At 39.3% G+C, this 21,248-nt stretch overlaps 1 protein-coding gene across 2 annotated transcripts in view; it reads right to left on the bottom strand.

Moving 5' to 3' along the window:
* STYK1 (serine/threonine/tyrosine kinase 1) overlaps positions 1-21,248 on the bottom strand; it is a 55,337-nt gene that overhangs the window by 6,458 nt on the left and 27,631 nt on the right. For both annotated transcript variants that reach the window (XM_069980272.1, XM_069980271.1), the window contains exons 7-10: positions 20,393-20,601; positions 17,885-17,925; positions 17,075-17,171; positions 13,785-16,235 (exon numbers count right to left, since the gene is read on the bottom strand). In XM_069980272.1, coding sequence (XP_069836373.1) covers positions 16,031-16,235; positions 17,075-17,171; positions 17,885-17,925; positions 20,393-20,601 — 552 coding nt within the window. In that variant the 3' untranslated portion in view covers positions 13,785-16,030. The remainder of the gene's footprint in view (positions 1-13,784; positions 16,236-17,074; positions 17,172-17,884; positions 17,926-20,392; positions 20,602-21,248) is intronic.

The raw sequence follows: 21,248 nt of genomic DNA on the forward strand, positions 1-21,248 counted from the left end.
GAAACCAGAAAAAAAATTCAAAGTGTGGTGAAATTGAAAAAAAAAAAACGCATTTCTTTTATTTGGGGGAACTGTGTTTTTACGCCATTCGCCCTGGGGTAAAACTGACTTGTTATGCATGTTCCACAAGTCGTTACGATTAAAACGATATGTAACATGTATAACTTATATTGTATCTGATGGCCTATAAAAAATTCAAACCATTGTTAACAAATATACGTTCCTTAAAATCGCTCCATTCCAAGGCTTATAACGCTTTTATTCTTGGGTCTATGGGGCTGAGTGAGGTGTCATTTTTTGCGCCATGATGAGTTCTTTCTATCGGTACCTTGATTGCCCATATACAACGTTTTGATAGCTTTTTATTACATTTTTTCTGGATTTGATGCGACCAAAAATGCGCAATTTTGCACTTTGGGATTTTTTTGCGCTGACGCCGTTTACCGTGCGAGATCAGGAATGTGATTAATTAATAGTTCGGGCGATTACGCACGCGGGAATACCAAACATGTTTATTTATTTATTTATTTATTTGTTTACTTTTATTTAAAACCTGGGAAAAGGGGGGTGATTCAGACTTTTATTAGGGGAGGGGGCTTTTTACTATAAACAACATTTTTTTTTTTTTTTTACACATATACTAGAAGCCCCCCTAGGGGACTTCTAGTATACATACTTTGATCTCTCGTTGAGATCTCTGCAGCATAGATATGCTGCAGAGATCAATGAGATAGGCACTCGTTTACTTCCGGCTGCTGCAGCTGGAAGTAAACGAGTGCCGAGTCGGGGACGGTGCCATCTTGGACGAGTCCCAGGCCAGCATCAGTAACGGAGATCGCTCCTCCGGGACGATCTCCCCCACTAGACACCAGGGAACGGTTGCCTCCGGTAATCGGAGCCAGCTGTCAACTTTGACAGCTGCCTCCGATTAGCTAATTAGCGGGCACGGCGATCAGACCGTGCCCGCTAATAGTGGCGGTCCCGGGCTACACGCAGCACCCAGGACCGCGGCGCTTCAAAGCGGGGTCGCCGCGCGGCCCCGCTTTGAAGTGCTAATGAGGACATATGACGTACGGGTACGTCATATGTCCCTAAGAGGTTAAACAGTGGAAATGTTTCAGAGCAGCCATTGAATAGTTGCCCTTAGAGATGAGCGAACCTCGAGCATGCTCGAGTCGATCCGAACACGAACTTTCGGCATTTGATTAGCGGTGGCTGCTGAAGTTGGATAAAGCCCTAAGGCTATGTGGAAATCATGGATATAGTCATTGGCTGTATCCATGTTTTCCAGACAAACTTAGAGCTTTATCCAAGTTCAGCAGCCACCGCTAATCAAATGCCGAACGATCGGGTTCGTATAGACTCGAACCCAAACCCGGTTTGCTCATCTCTAGTTGCCCTATAAATTGACCCCATGGGTTACCCAGGAGGGCTATCCAAGTCAATATAGTTGGAGGTGGGCCACCCCAAAAGGCTGGGTTAGATACTTAGGGGAGAGTTGAGTGTGCACATCCCTTACCCCCTTGTATATTGTTCATACCTCCACTCTATTACAGTCTGTTTGATGTATGTGTAGTTTTTTCATGGTCACTAGGTGACAGGCCAATACCTTTTTAAAGGGGTTATTCAGCGCTACAAAAACATGGCCAATTTTCCCCCTACTTGTCCCCAGCTCAGGTGCGGTTTGAAATAAGCTCTATTTACTTCAATGGAACAGAGTTTCAAAACCCCACCCAAACTGGAGACAACAGTAGGGGGAAAGTGGCCATGTTTTTGTAGCGCTGGATAATCCCTTTAAAAGCATATCAATAAAGGTTATAGTTAGAGATGAGCGAACCTCGAGCATGCTCGAGTCCATCCAAACCCGAACTTTTGGCATTTGATTAGCGGTGGCTGCTGAACTTGGATAAAGCCCTAAGGCTATGTGGAAAACATGGATATAGTCATTGGCTGTATCCATGTTTTCCAGACAACCTTAGAGCTTTATCCAAGTTCAGCAGCCACTGCTAATCAAATTCCGAACGTTCGGGTTCAAATGGATTCGAACCCGAACCCGGTTCGCACATCTCTAGTTATAGTTTAATAATTACATTTTTAGCCCAACTGAAGGTTGCAGTTGGATTTTGCACTGCGGTTTTTATGCTGCAAACTTCAGCTATTTATGTTGGCTAAATCTACAGTATAAACTCTATAATCAGCATATTATGTACGTGTAAACGTGCCCTTAGAGTGCAACTGTTATTTCTGGTATCATATTGAGTATGTGATATTGTCTATCACAGATGTATATACGAGTTCATGTTGTGTCGCACGTTCTACAACTTCAGGTGGTTTTGGGTTAAGCCCCTCTACGTGTGTTGCCATATAAATCTTCTTTATGGATTCCTGTCGACTAATTACCCAGAACTGGCACATTAAGGAGTTAATTAACCACCAGGAAGATTTGTGACCCAAACCTGTCAGAATACTAAATGAGCACGGCTGCGAAACTGACTGTGAGGACACTGCTCAGAAGGCGACAAATGACTGTCAGTTTGGTATTTTTGTAAAAACACCAGTTTTTGTGGATTCAAAAAGGATATGAAATGTAGAGGAAGGACTACACATCCTGCTGGATCCACTTCTGGCAGGTTGCACTACCAAGAAAATGCCCCCCTACTGCTGGACGTGTCCAGGTCGTTGTGCAGGGATCTCTTTGATCTTGTGTTATCTATGTATTAGCGGCACCTTCCACTGTAATCCTATCTGTAATGATAGTGAGAAGAGGCTGAAGAGTTTTCTCTACAAAACGGAAAGTGTCATTTAGTGAACCCATTGCATGATAAGAGCATCATGAAACAAATAAAAAAAAAGAAAAGAAAAGTGTGGACAGGTGAAAAAGAAGACGGTTGTCAGTATAGTATCTCTGCGGAGTGTGATGCGCCCCTCGGCTCGAGCTGTGCGGCCGAGAAGGCGCTGATTTCTTGTATTCTGTTTCTGTGTTTTGTTTTGCAGTGTCTAAACACTGGTTTATCTGCTCTCTTTGTTTGGTGGACACACCCAACTTCACTTGCTGATTTCTGTCTGTCCATGTCAGGGTTAATCTGTGTTTTAGTTCTGCTGTGACTGACAGGTCATTCTGCCAGTGAATCTGTTTTGTTCTCAGGTGTCTGTGCTTGGAGATCAGGGGGGGGGGGGGGGGTGCAATTACGTTCTGGATCAGAACCCTGAGCTCCTATATAACTTACCCCAGTCTGTGCACTCATTGCTGGTTATTGACTCTGCCCGCTAGTGTCTTCTGTTAGTTGCATCTCCTGATCTTTGCCTTTGTATCTTTGACCTCCCTTGCTTGCCGCCTGCCCCTGACCATATTGCCTGTACTTTGACTACGTTTACTGGATTCTGATTTTGTACTTTTGCTGCCCGATTGTTGTGACCCGGACTGTTGACTATTCTTTATTGTGTTTGTTTGTCTGTCTTGTTCTGTGTGCATCTATACTAGTATAGGGAACGCCTTCATGGTTGTCCGCGGCTGCCTAGGGCCCTTTGAGGCTAGTAGGTAGGGACAGTTAGTGGGTTCAGCGTCAGGGCTCACTGTCTTGTCTTGTCTCTGCCGTTCGGTGCCTGACATCGGTATTTGCAAACACTTGCAAAGCTTGTAAGTAATAATCATATTCATATTGTTATACCCGTACTGAATTAAAGCAATTATTCTAGACTATGTGCACACTGACAGCTAAGATTCCATTGACTATAATGGAATATCTTATAAGGCTAGGTTCACACACAGTATTTTTGCTTAGTATTTTGGTCAGTATTTTGCAACCAAAATCAGGAATTGATTGAAAACACAGAACAGCTATGTTCCCACACTGTTGAAATCGAGTAAATGGCCACCATTTAATGGCAAATAACGGCTGTTATTTCAAAACAATAGCCAATTATTTCCCATTAAAAATATGTGTGAACCTAGCCTTACATTGAAAATACAGCCATAAAAATTACAGCTGTATTTTGGTACTACTTTACTTGTGTGAACATGGCTTTACTTTTACTATAATGCAGATCACCAGATCATGTTCTATGCAGTCATTAACTCTTTCACGTCAGCAATCTGTATATATACGTTCCTACTGCACATACCCCGTGCAGTGGAAATGTATATATACGTTCCTGACTGAAGGGGAGCTGAGGATAATGAGAGGCAGCTGCGATCCCGCAGCTGCCTCTCACTAACCCCTTAAACGTCACGATCTACAGCGATCACGGCGTTTAAGGTACTCAGTGACAGGACAAGCTCTTGTCACTGAGTGATCTGGACCCCCACAGCCATGCTGCGGGGGTCCCGATCGCTTGTACTGATGGGCAGGGGTAATCCACTTACCTCCGCCCTGTCGGATTGGCGATTTATGAATAGAGTCTGCTCTCAGGCAGGCTCTATGCATATATTGCCAATAACACTGATCTGTGCTATGCTATGGTATAGCATAGATCAGTATATGCAATCTATTGATTGCATGTTTCAAAGTGAAGAAAAGTGTAATAAAAAAGTTTTTAAAAGTATTAAAAAACCTTCATAAACCCCCTCTGTTAAATATGATGTGTTTTACAATGAACAATATCTTGGTATAATATAATGTAAGTCATATATATATATATATATATACTGCTGACCTCACCATAATAGCACAACACTATTCACTGTATAAAGTGATTGTAATACTGACAGTATAACATCATATTCTATACTAAGGAGACGTGTATAAGTTGGAAATAGATACATGTGTACACAGCACTATTCACGGATCCATGACTATATAGGGTGGTAATGCTGCACACCGCATGATAACTATACATCCATAGCTGGAAACAGGTTATGCTGATGTATAGAGAAAGAGTTCTATATTTGTTATGGTCATATATGTGCAGACACAAACACTCAAGTATAATGAACACGCCCACACACATGACATTGACAGTGAGTCATGAACCTATATAAGATGGGAGTTACCAAGATGGAGGTTGGTTGGATCAGGGCTGTACAGAAGGTATGAGTCCTATGTCACAAGAAGGATCCAGAGCCTTCAAGGAGAAGGTTGTGATGTAAGCGTGAGGAATCCATGATGGAAGCGTGAAGGAAGGAATGTCTCCCAGGATGCTTGAGTGAAGCAACAGCTGCCTGAAGCTCGTGACGATTTGTAAGACAAACCCTTCACTTCAAAGGACTCATATGGACACTAGACACTAAAGACTGTAAGACGTTTCTCTGATATTCTTTTATATTCATTTCTGTAACTTCCACTACTTTTAAAGAAGAAGCAATAAATCTCCATTTTATAAAGAAACCCTCTGATGTCATCCTATTGCGGCGAGCCATAAACTACAGGTGCCTACGCCATTTTCTACAGTTGGCGTGCCAGCCATACCAAGCTCCTTTAGCTTGAACAGGGGGGAAGAGTCGAGACCCCAGAGACATACGTTTCAAGCTTTCGGAACACGGAGAACCTAAGGACAGTAGGAAAGACAACGGGAATCCAGACACGTGACTGTGCTGATGATCACAAACAAGTTTGTAAGTATGGAAACTTTATCTTCTATTGGGAAATGTACTGTAGAATGTACAGTAAAGTCTAGTGATAAGCCAGATTTAAGTATAGCATGGATGCATTTGTATTCACAATGTAGTGCTATGAATAGAAACTTAGATGAAGATTTAAAATTAAGAAACATTGCACATTTGGTGAATGTTTATCATTCTTTTGTTGAACAATGTATGGATCCTAGTGTAACGACTGTAACTGATCCAAAAATAGACACAGCTACGCAGTGTAGTATTTCTGAAGAGAATGTGTCAATGGGCCATGCTGAAGACAGTTCTTTTCAGAAGAAACTTTTAAATATAAAGGAAGCCAGCTTAAAACTGAAGTTACAAGGGTACTTGATAAACCTAAGTAAGGATTTACCTGCATATGATGAGAAAGTGCATGTATGCAGGAATGCAGACATTTTTGAGAGTTTTGCTGAGAAATTTGATCTATCAAATGAGCAAAAAAACCAATTGTTTAGACTTTGGCTACCAGTAAATATAAGTAGATGCCTAGAAGTAAAAAAGTGTTTTGACAATGATGAATGGTTACATTTTGATGACGTAGGACGGTTAAGGTTACTCTGCAATGCTACAGAGGTTCTTACTTTGGACATTTTGAATAAATTAAGAATTGGCTGGAACGAATGTACTTTTACATTCATGTCCATGTACAAAAGAGCGTTTAAAGCTATTTGTTCTAACTTGTCCAATTTAAAAGATAACTTTATACAGAAGTTCAAGTTCTTAGATCCTGTAACCAGAGTATTGGCATCCGACAAGGAATCTATTTTGGAAGCTGCCAAGGTAATCGATATCGCCAGACGGCAGGAGTGGCAGAGTAAGTCAAAGTCCCACAGAGAAATCCCACAAATTAGTCAAAAAGAGATTAAAATGTCAAAACAGCCATGCATCTCTAAGACATATTTCAATGATGAAATTTATTTAGAGAGACGTAAAAAGATTCATGTAAAACCCAAATCTTACTTTGAGACAATGTCAAAAGTAAATGATTCAGGAGTGAGTGTGACAGCTGTTCAGACACCTAAAAGTAGGGAGAGACCAAGGATACGTGATCCTCGGCCTGTCACAGAGCTGTCAAGCACAGACAGATTGGTACCAAATGGTTCCAAAGCTGACATGCTTGCACTCATAAATAACAAGATCAGGAAAATGCATAAATTAGGAGAACCTCAATATTTGAGAAATGCATTTCATATAGTCAATGATTTTCTAAATCATGAAGTGTTCAGACCTGGAATAGGGATTGGCTAGATGTTTCATATGATATGTGAAAGATATTAATTACTGGTAACGGACCCGGCTTTGTACTAAGGACTTGAGTTATTTAATTACGGAATAAAAAGTAGTTATTATGTATTATTAGTAATATATATGAGATATTATTAATATGTATAATGCAATGCAAATTAATACATAATAATAAGGATAATAATAAAAATAATATTTTTTATTTTTATAGCACCAGCAGATTCCGGAGCACTTATAATCATAGTTTAGATCCTGAGAACATAGAAAGGGAATTAATGACAGTTTTAAAAGTGTAACTGGTATAGATATATACAGTGTATATGGTTTAAGCTAATAACCTTTCTCCCCCTAGGAATTCTTTTTAAATGTCAGAGGCTATTAATAAGTGTATGGGTTATTTCTCAGAGGTCAGGATATGTATGTACAGGGATTCTGTATTGTACCTATTACCTTTCCATTTGTTATTAACTTTAGTAGTTAATTTCAGGAATCACTCCCAATGGCTAAATTCTTAAATGTATGATATGTGATTCTAATGATATTTTCTCTCATTATAGAATCTTCACAAAAAAGAGTATGAGCATTTTTGTGGTTAATGATGGAATGTAAAGTAATAGTTTTGTGTTAGCCTGCAATGCTTTTTAATGATGTAGCTAATTTGTCATAACAAAATCTGTCACTAATATAAGAGGAATTGCATTTGCTGAGATTAAACAATGTATTGTACTGTTGCATGTTGTTCTCATTCAGTGCATGTATAGGCATGTGTTTGGATAAGTGATTGATGGGAACAGGAGGGCCTGGAATGTCCTTAGAGTTATAAGAGACTAATACAGATATATTTGTATACATGTTTCCTCTCTCTCCCTCTCGTGTTTCATGTCTATATGTTTTCGTCTGTGAAAACAATATTTTAAAGAAAGGCCTATATTTTTCTTCAACGTGGAAGAATCGGTATATTGAGGTACAACCAATACACCAAGACTTGTTGGATCCATTAAACATCTATTTTTTAGAAGTATCCTAGGAATATACTTAAGGTTTTTATGCGCATTATTTTTTAAGAAGAGACTAAATGTGAAAATCCTCTGAGATGAATGAATGTACACATGTCAGGTATAAGTGATGTGTGACATGTGTTATAGCAGCTGCTCAGTATGTGTATGGTACCGCGCGTGTGTGTGTGATGGGATGTATCATGTTACTAAGGTAAAGTGTCTTATTTGTTAAGAAGGTTAAACATGAGATAATATTAGGAGAAATATTAAGTGTACAATATTTTATCCTGGGTATCATCATAAGAACACTGATATATATATATATATTTGATGTTTATCCAAATAATATACAAAGACACATTTTCAGCGATACATTATGGTTTAGGGGTTATATTTAATCATGTCATTATAAATATGTTATTATCAGAAGGTTAAGTTCATTCTTTAACAAATGTTGTTTCAGTTTCTTACAGGACTATTTGATGGTGTCATTTCAGTTCTTTCAGTTGAGAAGTCCAATACACAAATACAAATGTGTGAACACACAGTGTGTGCATATATCTATGAGCATATGTGTTTGATAACAGTATGAATATATACACACACATATATACACACAACTTTATGTTTCATTTGGGTATGTTTATTTTTAATGTGTTCTCATTAGAACTACGATACTACTGATGTCTGCCTCAGGTTACAAGAAGATAACTGTCTGCCAAGAATAGCAAGACATATCACATAAAATATTTCATTCACTCATACAAATATGGTGGTTATAGAAGGTCAATAATATTATATTGTGGTATTATTTATAAATATAGCAAATACATGTGGTGATAGTGTTCCAGTAAATAAAGGAAGTAGTATATAATATAAGAACATGTGAAAGCACACTGACTTTTAACGAAAACAAGGTCTATAACAATAATATTGTTTCATTGATTAGGAATGGTGTTTTTTAAAGGTAAAAACATTCAAATTATATTTTTGGTAAATTGTGGTAATGCTTCTTCACTGAATATGGTTACAATAGTCTGGACTTTTGATAGTATTATTTTTGTGACATATTCATTGAATGAAACATTATGTTATTTATTCTATCTGAATAATGTTGAAAACATCTTTAGGTATAAGGACACCAAGTTCATGCTTTAAGATAATTTAAAGTGATCTAACTATTGCAAGACCATATTCTATTCTTACTGAATACATACATGAACATTCTAGTAAATGAGGTTTTTGAGTAAAATAGATATGGGAATAGTTAAGGTAAAATAGAGTGATATGCTATGGTACACTGTGATTATCATAGGATAGTAATAATCACCAAGTTTTTGGTGTAGGATAGGGAAGAAAAAGTAGATCTTCAATCAAGACATCAAAGCCTAGAATTTTTGTATAGATTTTTGATTTTTTCCAGCGTTGATCAGTAGCCAGAGAAAGAGACTGAGCTGTAATTCTTATCCAAGTAAAGCACTTGAGGGGAACAGATAAATCATGGACTGTTTTACTATTCTTTTCTTTGATCAACTGGCATGCTGAGACTTCTAGTACCACAAGCTTCTAGATGGCTATTGAACTTTCTTCAGGTGATCTATCCTGGGACTATGCTAAAGTATCTTCATGATTGACATTCTTTTGTTTGTTACATTTTTAACTATGTCAAGCCAACTACAGATGCCATGACCGGAAGTCGAGTGGGCAGAGTGTGAGGGAAGCTTAAAAGTCTGCACAATCCTCTTATGCTTGCACAATCCTCTTCTGCTAACAGCAAGCCTACAAGTGAGTTTTAAAAGACTTTGTTCATTTCATTAAATCTCCTCCAGTGGTCATGATGGCGAAGGACAAAAGATGGCATATGTAAGTGATGGTTGCTGGACTATGCTTTTATCAAGTGTAAGTTATACAAGATTCTATCATCCTCAGCGAGTTGTTGGAAAAGATTGCTCCTAAAGTCTGAGAACAATGGACTTTGTGCTATAAGCTAAATCTTTATCTCCACAATCTGGATGAGAAATGACTGTGTTATGTTACAAGATGTCTGCTCTAGGTACTGACGTTACAGAGTTAAAGATGACCCTTGTAAAGACTACAGAAGTCAGATGAAATGAGGAAGTCGTTTGCACAAACAAGGGGGGTCAAGAAGTGTTAACTCTTTATGTGTTTTTTTCAGTAGCCTAGCAGGTGTCAGCTGACAGCTTCAATTCCAGAGAGACAAAGACTCAATGACTCTTTACCATGCAAAGGAAAAGAGATGGATTATTGTATAAGGGATAATATTAAGACATTCATTTTGTTGTTTACTTTTTCAGCGAAGGAATTATTTTTCAAAAGACTTTGCCAATCTTATTTTGATTAATTAACAACAAAGGGATGTATAACCTAAAGACTTTGCTACACCAAGAAGAGTAAAGTCATCTGAACTACCAGGTTTCCATGGATCCAGATGAAGACAAGAAGATACATTTTTTAGACTAGGCCTAGCTAGAATTCTATCTTTTTATAAAATCAAATCACAGTTTCTCATAACATAATAATTTAAATGCTACAAATCTATTATGGGTAAAGTGATAATTTCCATAGACTTGTTATTAAAGTGATAGACGTTGTCTGTGTGTTTATAAGAAGAATGAAGAAAGAAGATTCCGTGATCTCTAATGTATAAAAGGTATTGTTCATCGGAAAGTCTAGATACATTGAGGAGTCAATACAATGTATTTCATCCTCAAGAGGGGGAAATGTTAAATATGATGTGTTTTACAATGAACAATATCTTGGTATAATATAATGTAAGTCATATATATATATATATACTGCTGACCTCACCATAATAGCACAACACTATTCACTGTATAAAGTGATTATAATACTGACATTATAATATCATATTCTATACTAAGGAGACGTGTATAAGTTGGAAATAGATACATGTGTACACAGCACTATTCACGGATCCATGACTATATAGGGTGGTAATGCTGCACACCGCATGATAACTATACATCCATAGCTGGAAACAGGTTATGCTGATGTATAGAGAAAGAGTTCTATATTTGTTATGGTCATATATGTGCAGACACAAACACTCAAGTATAATGAACACGCCCACACACATGACATTGACAGTGAGTCATGAACCTATATAAGATGGGAGTTACCAAGATGGAGGTTGGTTGGATCAGGGCTGTACAGAAGGTATGAGTCCTATGTCACAAGAAGGATCCAGAGCCTTCAAGGAGAAGGTTGTGATGTAAGCGTGAGGAATCCATGATGGAAGCGTGAAGGAAGGAATGTCTCCCAGGATGCTTGAGTGAAGCAACAGCTGCCTGAAGCTCGTGACGATTTGTAAGACAAACCCTTCACTTCAAAGGACTCATATGGACACTAGACACTAAAGACTGTAAGACGTTTCTCTGATATTCTTTTATATTCATTTCTGTAACTTCCACTACTTTTAAAGAAGAAGCAATAAATCTCCATTTTATAAAGAAACCCTCTGATGTCATCCTATTGCGGCGAGCCATAAACTACAGGTGCCTACGCCATTTTCTACACCCTCCCAATAAAGATTTAAAATATCCCCTTGTGCAATATAAAACTAAAAATATAAATAAATAAATAAACATATTATATATATTGTAGCGTGCAGAATTGTCCGATCTATTAAAATATTGCATAATTGTTCCCGCACGGTGAATGCACACCAGGATTGCTGATTTTTTTAAATGATATATAAGAAAAACTTTTTCTGTTACACCCATATGATTTTAATAAAACCATGGCACAAAAAATTACACCCCAACCAGCCCTGTAGGTGGAAAAATAAAAACACTATGGCTCTTAGAAGGCGGGGAGGAACATTGAATTAATTTGCCCGGACTTTTGTGCATCAATGGGATCTGTCTTGAAGGGGTTAGTAAGGAAAAAAAACAGGAGGCAAAATGTTATCCAAAAAGTAATTTTAATGCAACTTTACAAACAAGAAATAACGTCTGTAAACCTTATCAAAGAAAAATATCTTATTAAATATATAGCATTTTTATATGTAGGAAGGTGCAAGTTTCTATCGCACATATTCATGTACATTAACCTGAGATTTACATGGTAATGCTATAAAGCTTTTCTGTAAGATTTACTATCAATGTACAGTATACAGTCAGAGGCACTAAGGAGCCACAATTTCCCCTCACAACAAAAAATGGAGGTAGCTGTGTTGTAACCTTTTGTTTTTATTATTATTGTTATTATTATTATTATTAGAGTTTATGGCTATGGATCCTGAGAGGTTGGTAATCAAAAGGATAGTCACATCCTCTCTGAATCCTATATCAAGCTATTTAATAATTTCAGTTGTTACTAGACAACTATGTTTTGTGATAGACAGCCTCTCACCTCCTGTAAAGCCATATGGTAACGGTAACATTTTGGCTGCCTGCAGCCACTTAAAGGGGAAGCTTAGGGCTTACTGCTTCCTAATTTCTTATAAAAGCAAATGGGAGCTATGCAAGTTGTAACTTAGGATCCATATAAAATTTGCAATGTATCGAAAGGTACTTGCATTGAATACAGTACTTCTATGTAGATTGTAAAAAGTAAGTATGAATATATATATATATATATATATATATATATATATATATATATATATGGGCTTATCAATAAATGGCAGATGCCGAGCAATTGTTTCTAGATTTCTTTTTGGACGCTATGGGGAATTTATTAAGACTGGTATCTGTGTGCCAGTCTTACCTAAATCCCTGCCCATGTGCTTGTTTGTGCAAAACTTTCGGCTTTTTATCCAGGCACAGGAGTAATCAATTCCCCCAATTATATCATGATGTAATCAGCTGTCCAGTTGTTTTAAAGGGGCTATCCAGGCTTAGAAAACCATGTCAGATTTCTTTCAGAAACAGCACCGCCCTTGTCTGCAGTTTGGGTGTGCTTTTGCAACTTGGTTCCATTGATGTGAATAAAGGTTAATTACAAAACCCCACCCCGGAAGAAAGCGGACATGTTTTTCTAATCCGGGATAACCCCTATAAGCAACATACTCTTGTTATTTTCTGGAGGCAATATTGTTCACAGATGTGTCCATCCTTACCTTTCCATGAATTAAGTTAAGAATTCATATTTCTAATTATACAAATTATCACAATATTATGACGTGCTAACAAAACACTGAACAGTCTGCCACAGAGAACACAAAGGGGCAGATTTACTAAAGGCTTGTATTATACATGTCGGTCTCATGCATCTGCAATGGAGAACTGATGAATTAGGAAGTGCTTGTCTCCTAATGAACTGCTTGCACGTGGGACTGTCTTTGCACCTCACATTGAGTTCTACACCAGCTAGGAGCTAGCATAGAGTTAAGCCACAATTTATGCTAAAATATGGCAGGCACAGGAAGCCATACCTCTATGTCTCAAACTCTGCCCTCTAAGCTAAGCCCCACCCACTTGGCAACAATGGCATTAAACTGGCTAGAAAATCAGTCCTGTTTTTATAATCTAGTCACCTCAAGGCATACATTTTGGGATATTTTGAGCCATGATGAAAGGTAAATAAGGACACATCTGTACCACCTCTACTATTCACGTATAAAGAAGGCAAAACTCCTAGCTGGGCAGATGGCCCTGACCCACCAAGGCCCCGATCTGTTTGTGTTTACTTGAAAACATAATTTCATATTTTAAACCAATAGCATCCATCTATAAAACACATATCACATTGCTCTTCAGGGAAGATGTATACGTTGGAAACGTCTGACCTAATTTTACTGTGAACGATCCTGCCCCTAAAAAAATAATGTAAAAACTTTCAACCAAACAGATTCATAAAAGAGGGTGGGACATTTCTTACTCCTGATTATTAACAGTGTATAAGTCACTCTAGATTTATAGAAAGAATCCATTGTACAGTAAATGATTAGAAGTCTTGAAGACAACTTTAATGAGTAAAAAAAAAAATCTGTATGGATATTTATTCATATTAAAGGGACCATCTAGAAATAAGCTGAAATGCTGGCTTAGATTTACTGTCTCGTTTTTAGGCTATGTTTACACACAGTAAAACAGTACCAAAATACAGCCCTAATTTTGAGGTAAATATATGGCCATATTTTCAGTATTATAATGAGCTCCACTGAAGTTAATGGGAAATTGGCCGGAAGTGCGCGTTTACAATATAGAATAAAGGCTGTAATTGATGATGACAAAATAATGAACATGCTCATTGCTTAAACTGCCATTAATTTTTACCTCTTCACACATTGTTTTGTTATCATATACATTCGTATTTTGGTATTATTTTACTCTATATGATCATAGCCTTATACAGTGTAAATTTGTCAGGAATTAGAATGGGTCAAGTTTATTAAAGTGCATCAGGCTGGTGTATAAATCTGTTGTTTCCTTAGACTGTCTAGTCTAAGTTTAGACTAACTATTGGTTGGCTTAAACTCAGCTAGAATCTCGTGCCAGGATTCTGGTGCTTTTTTGGTGTAAGGGTGTGTTCACACAAAGTAAAATCGGCGGAATTGCGCCTGCTGTCTGTTTTTAATGGGACAGCTCAAAGAATTGACAGGTCAATTCTTTGAGAAGAGAGCGGCAGAAGCGGAGGCGCAGGAGCCATCCAATTGAAACAGACAGAAGGCGGGATTTGACGGCGGAGAGCTCCACTGCGGAATTCCGCTGATTTTACTCTGTGTGAACTGGCCCTTAGGCGGCACATCTTTCCACTTTTTCCAAAACCATGCGCCCTTGGTCAAGCACTAGAAAAAAGTGTCTAAATTGTCTCTGGGAAGAAAGCATATGCAAAATAGCTCTCACACACCACCATCTTAAGCCCCAATTACATGGGCCGATCAGCGGGAGCGAGTGAGCACCGATCTATGAGGTCAGCACTCACTTGCTCTTTGTTTCCTGCTCACTGCCGGCGCTATTACATGTACCAGCAGCGAGTGGATAAGCGCAGGGGGGCAGCTGGGAGATGAGGGAGGTGCTTCCCAGACATTCTTTAGAATAGATCGTCCGAGGAGCCCATATGAGATATTGATGGTCTGTTGTTGTCGCCACTCCTATTACTCGGAGTGATGGCCGCAGATCGTTGCTATCCGGGTCGTTCGTCTTTCAACATGTTTAAAGACATTAAAAGACAACGATTAGCTGACATTGTGCATGTCATCTGATGGTTGCCTTTTATTACAGAAAGCGATTATTGGCCGTAATGGCCGCTAAACGCCCAAATACAGCCGATAATTGCTTTATGTAATAGGGCCTTTACAGTCTATCCAAAATGTTTCCAAAATGAAAGACTACCCATCTGCATAGATTTTTGGCTTGGCATATATATGTTCTAAGACTCCTAGATGGAGTGAAACACTGACTTAAAGAAACGCCACCTTCCCAAGCTATTTTGCATATCCTTTCTTCCCAGAATGCCCTCTCTACACATCCACACGCGTCTTTATGACACTTTCCTTAAGGAGAATTAGTGTTCCTTTGGCCCTATGAAAAAGGTGTTTTAAACCTGTAGTGCATCACTTAAGAGATTAGATCTATCCCACTGTATTTGTCCAGAAGAAAGGCACCGGCCCAAAGTTATACTTTCCAACTTATTCTAGGCATTCATGGGGGTCTTCAGTCTGTCACTTCCATGACCGCCTACGGAAGGTAGCTCCTTCCACAGTTGTACAATTAGGTTCCAAGCAGCGGTTGTGATGAGCCGCAAGAGATTCAGAACCTGTCACCCATAGAATCTATGAGGACCAGGAAAACTATTCTTCCATACAAATAGTAAAATGGTTATTTTCAGCTTTTCCTGGACGATCACTGTAATTATGCAAATAGAACGTTCTAGTAAGAAAAAGTACAAATAAAAATGTAAACTAAGTCTGTAAATGCAATAAGAAATGTGACAGCAGAGTTCCATGCCAGTTGCCACCGACTGGTGTCCATATCGAAGAACACAACATGGTGAGTTCTGACTCCTTCGCTGTCAGTGGGACCATTGGCAAGGTACAGAAAATGTTAATGTAACATTCCCATGATCAGATCACTAAACTCTTCTAAACTCGTCTTTTGTAGTTTCACCTCTTGTGCGACGAATTAAACCTTCACGTAAAAAGGCGTCCTCCTTGGTCTTCATAAATAAATTATACAGTCAATAAGAGTCTGGCTAAATCTTTCAAGATTTAGAGAACAGTGTAATCCGTCTCAATTGTCAGTGATTCTGTCCCTGCCACTCTCTCGTACAGCTCTGGTATAACCAGCTCAGGAATCTGCACCACCGTCCTGTCATTAGAAGTTTTCTTGCCAGCTTCTAGTCTTTTTCTCAGTTCTGGAACAGAAATCCGATCCCCCACCTTCCAGGCCCAGCAAGCCTTCATAATATTGTATCTGTAAACAGAAATTCATGGTAGTATATAATATAGGAAATAGAATATAGCGATAGATAGATACTCACGCCATCAATCACATTGTATGCATGTAAACATGCAACAATGGCCGTTATTAAAAAAAGAGAAAATATGTTGTGTGAACACAACCTAACAGTATAGAACTAATGTATATCAGGCTATGAACCCCCATACTTTGGATTCATACCACACAAAGCCACAATACAGCTGTGGGCATGAAACTAGATGCCAGGTAGAATAGGTTTGTAGAGTGCGTTTATATGCAGTACACCATGGATGTATAGATGATAATAACCTAATACACATTCAGGCTATGTTCACACTACGTATGAGACCAGCCGTTCCGTGACCCGTGGCCATGGTCATGGAACGGCCGGTCTCTGAAAAGATCATCCCGGCCGGTACTGCAGCTGGATGATCTTTAGCGTCACTAAGTTCTGATGCGGGCGCATCAGTGCGCACCCGCATCAGAACTCCCCACTGAACACAATGGAGCGAGCGTCCTGAGCAGCTCGGTCCACTGTGTGCACTAACAGGGTTTTCTGCGGCCGCTATTCAATGAATAGCGACTGCAGAAAACTGGCATGTCAGTTTTTTACGGCGCCGCTAGGGATCCCGGCTGGAGTGTATACTATGTGTATACACTTCGGACAGGATTCCCTCAGAAGGCAGCACTACGTAAATTCTGTGGGAATCATGGTCGTTGTAACAACGGCCGTCATTACCACGGAACTTATGTTGTGTGAACATAGCCTCAGACTGTATGTACAGTATACATGGTTCTAGAAATGAAGAAGGGAGAGAAAGATTGATCCTTACAAATGCTGCTTGCAGCTGGGGGGTCTCTTCATAATGTTACCACGTTGTAAGTGCTGTAAGATATTAGCTGGAGGAACCTCAGGGTATGGAGGAGCACCTAGAAGAGAATAAACTACTGTTAGGAACAAGGAATACAGACTTAGGGTATATATGATAATATATATGATTGGCTCTCCAGCTGTTGTGAAACTACAAATCCCATCATGCCTGGACAGCCAAAGCAAAAGCTTTGGCTGTCCAGGCATGATGAGAGTTGTAGTATTGTGATTTAATCAAAAATTGCGCACATCCTCAAAAAATTGTGCACGTCTTGATAAAATCGCACACAGCAATATCCTGCAGATATTATCCATTCGAAGGAAAAGATAAATTCTGCATTAAACTGAACCTCAAAATCCAAATACAATAATTGCAATGTACGCAGTGGGAATGTTTTGTTCCATGTTAGTACTTGGCCCAGGGTTTCATGTACAATCCCTATTTGTGATCTATATGCTGCAAAATGCTGCACGCGTCCACACAATCGATGATTGTATTTGCTTAAAAACATAGGGGGAGATTAATCAAACATGGTGTAAAGTGAAACTGGCTCAGTTGCCCCTAGCAACCAATCAGATTCCAACTTTCATTTTCCAAAGAGTCTGTGAGGAATGAAAGGTGCAATCTGATTGGTTGCTAGGGGCAACTGAGCCAGTTTCACTTTACACCATGTTTGATTAATCTCCCCCATTGTTCTGATATTACTTAATGCTAATGAATGCATTTTAATATAAAGAAAATAAAAGCCGTCAAGAGAACAACCATTCTTACCCAAAGTTATCATCTCATACAGCAGAATTCCGAAGGACCATCTGAAAAATATATATAAGTTTATAGAAGAATAATGCAGTGTGTATTGAGGAAAATATGAACATAAAAATATCAATGTACTGTGCAACCTCTTGTTTTATGTGGCTACTTGTACAAACAGGAAGAGAAACTTTCATTGAGGGGTTATTCACATCTCCAACATTTAAAGGGGTACTCCAGGGAATTTTGTCAGAAAGTGCCAGATATTTAAAAATTACTTAAAAATCTTAAGTAGTCCAGTACTTATCAGCTGCTGTAGGAAGTGGTGTATTCTTTCCAGTCTGACACAGTGCTCTCTGCTGCCACCTCTGTCCATGTCAGGAACTGTCCAGAGCAGTAGCAAATCCCTATATAAAATCCTCTTCTGCTCTCCAGACTGGAAAGAATACACCACTTCATGCAGGGCATACAGCAACTGGAAGACTGGAGATTTTTTGAAAGAGGTAAATTACAAATCTCTGGATTTGAAAGAAACTTTTTTGCAAGATATGTCTTACCTCTGAGACAAACATCTGCCTCGAGAGCAAGGGCACCACAGCCTGTCCAACATGTTTGTAGGGATAGTAAAAATATCTGGGTTTACAAAAGTCCTAAAGAATCTAAAGGGAGTTGTGTAAAGAGAGTACACTGTAAGGCTATGGTCACACGCTGTATGAGACCACCTGCATCAGAACCTGCATCAGAACAGACTTGTCAGTTTCTTGCGGCACCACTAGGGATCCCGGACGGAATGTATACCATGTGTATACACTCAGGGCAGGATTCCCTCAGCCTGCAGCACAACGTAAGTACCGCAGACATCAAGGCCGTTGTAACAACGGCGGTGATTACTGCGGAACTTACGTTGTATGAACCAGGGGCGGATTAACTTTACCATGAGCCCCGGGCTGTTCACCAAGTCTGGGCCGCCCAACCCCACTGTAACTATGGCAGCACTAGTGTGGTGTTCATAGTACAGGATAGATAATGTCATGATGTGTTGATTTGTGCAAAATTGCAGTAAAAAAGCAGTAATTTTTTTGCAAATCATGGCAGAACTGTAGCCAGGAGACAATACACCACTGAAAGTATAAGTTGTTTTGGGTGGCCATGGGCCCCCCTGGAGCTCAGGGCCCCGAGCTACCGCCCAAAACGGTCCTATTATAATCCGCTACTGGTGTGAACATAGCCTTACACTGTGACCTACGCTGTTCATAGAACTTCCTAGCAAGGGAAAGAGTATGACTTGTGATGGTACGCTGTTTATGCAACTCTCATTAACATCTATAGGGCATCCTGGCCCACTTTAGGTGTTGCAGACAGGCCAGATGGGGCAAGTGACCCACATCCTCAAGATTGGTGGGATTCCCATACTTACAGTATCCTGTGTATGTGCCAAAAATATTGGATACAAAAATGCCCCTTTAAGTCTAACAGGCAATTTGTACACTAATGGATTAAAAAAATGGACCCGAGATGCAACTAATTGGCCTTAAATGGGGTTGTCTTCTGCTGGACCCTTCAGGCCCTGTTATATGTGGGGCCCATCATTGTGTCCGAGCCTGGGTCCATATGCATGGAGTAAGTTAAAAGGTCATATGACTGTATTACATGACCACGGATACCCTATTAGCGCATACAGACATAGCCAGATAGGTGTACCGCTCAGCTAAGGACTCTTCTGCTGGTGGAACGGCTTTTAGATGCCCTTAGGCTATAATGGCTGTGGACTGTCTATTTTAATCCAATAATTTGCAAAGTAGCTGAGCAAACAAGGAAGCAGTACATGTTATCCATATTAGTCATGTTCTTTCCTGGACACTGTATACAATGTTATCATTGGAAGATCTAAAAATGTATTTTCCTGGTAGACGAGTATTCCACCATTATCAAATGTCATAGTAATGTTATGCATGTCAACAACATGTCAGGGCAAATCTAAGGCTTTGCATTGCAGTAATGTGTGCTTACATGTGGTATGCTGCCATTTGGCATGGGTACATCCCAAATTATTGGTATCTGATACATTGTATATTCAGGTGCACTATTGTTTTTAGACAGCGGCAGCAAACATTGACAGCATTCCTTCCTTGCCCTAGCCTGGCTTTATTGTTTTGTTACAGCTTACCAACTGGAGATAAGGATATCAAATATAATAGAATTACCTATAAAAAGTGTTGTCTTTTCTACACATCCCTGCTCCGTTCCTCCTATTATAGCTTATGTATGGTAAACAGTGTGTCCCCACCCAGGACCCTATCTGTTAGGCAGAACAGAGTGCCACTAAAAAAGAAAAGCGGCTTGTGCAATGGCAGATGTAGACTGCCCATATATTACATGGTCATCCATTCATTTAAATGGTTGAACAGCTTCAGCTGCCCCAGTAAATAATAGCTGAATCTGGATTTATACGGATAAGTTGATCACAACATTGTCTAAATGGGTCAACCAATCTAACCAATACAGGAAGAGGTATTCAGGTGGACTCACACATCACATTTCTCTGTAATAGTCAAGTGAAGAAGACGTTCGGGACACATCCATTTCAATGGCGCAGGCCGCCGAACAGGAAAGCTCCCTTTAAAATGCATATCACATGCTCCTCCTAATCCAGTCAGTTTTGGGGTGAGATCGTGCTGAAGAAGAACATTTCGGGCCGCAATATCTCCATGTACTAGATTCCGCTGATGTAAGAATTCCTATGTGAGAACACAAAAGAGGTTAGTGACCTTTTTCCTCCCACACATTTCCTGTCTTGACTGATTGATGTTTAGGACTGAGCCTCCAGCACTGTACATCAATTACCAATGAAGGGAGAGGTGGGGGAGTGAAGGGGCCTGCATACTGTGGCTCAGCATCACTTATGTTGAACTTCGGCTTCCAAGGAAAAATGCAATATAACTCTGTATAACTCTGCAAATGGCCATCAGCAAAGACAAAGGCCTCATTTGTTTTCTCTCCCTATCCCCTATCGACCTATGTCTGCAGCTTTTAACACAAAATTCATCAATAGCCCTAAAATTGTATGTAAAATAAAGTTTAAGAGTCACCCTGTATAGCACTATTGGGTCACATTGGTTTTGGGCTGTTTAATGTAAAGTTAATGTCAAAGTTATGACAACATGTATGGCTATTGGTAAATGAATAATATTACAAGAATGGGTTGCAGGTCATCAATGTAACCTGGCAGCCAAGGACCCGACTGGAATGAGGACAATGAGGACTTTACTTTTCTAGTCAGTACCAGTCTATTCTCCATATTACATGGCTGGATACTTTCTGGACAAACCTTGGGATTGTTATGTCAATGAAGTCTTTTGAGTGCTCTGAAAGTCGTAATATGGTG

This window comes from Dendropsophus ebraccatus, chromosome 8 (genome assembly GCF_027789765.1).
Source record: "Dendropsophus ebraccatus isolate aDenEbr1 chromosome 8, aDenEbr1.pat, whole genome shotgun sequence".
Classification (NCBI taxonomy): Eukaryota; Metazoa; Chordata; class Amphibia; order Anura; family Hylidae; genus Dendropsophus; species Dendropsophus ebraccatus.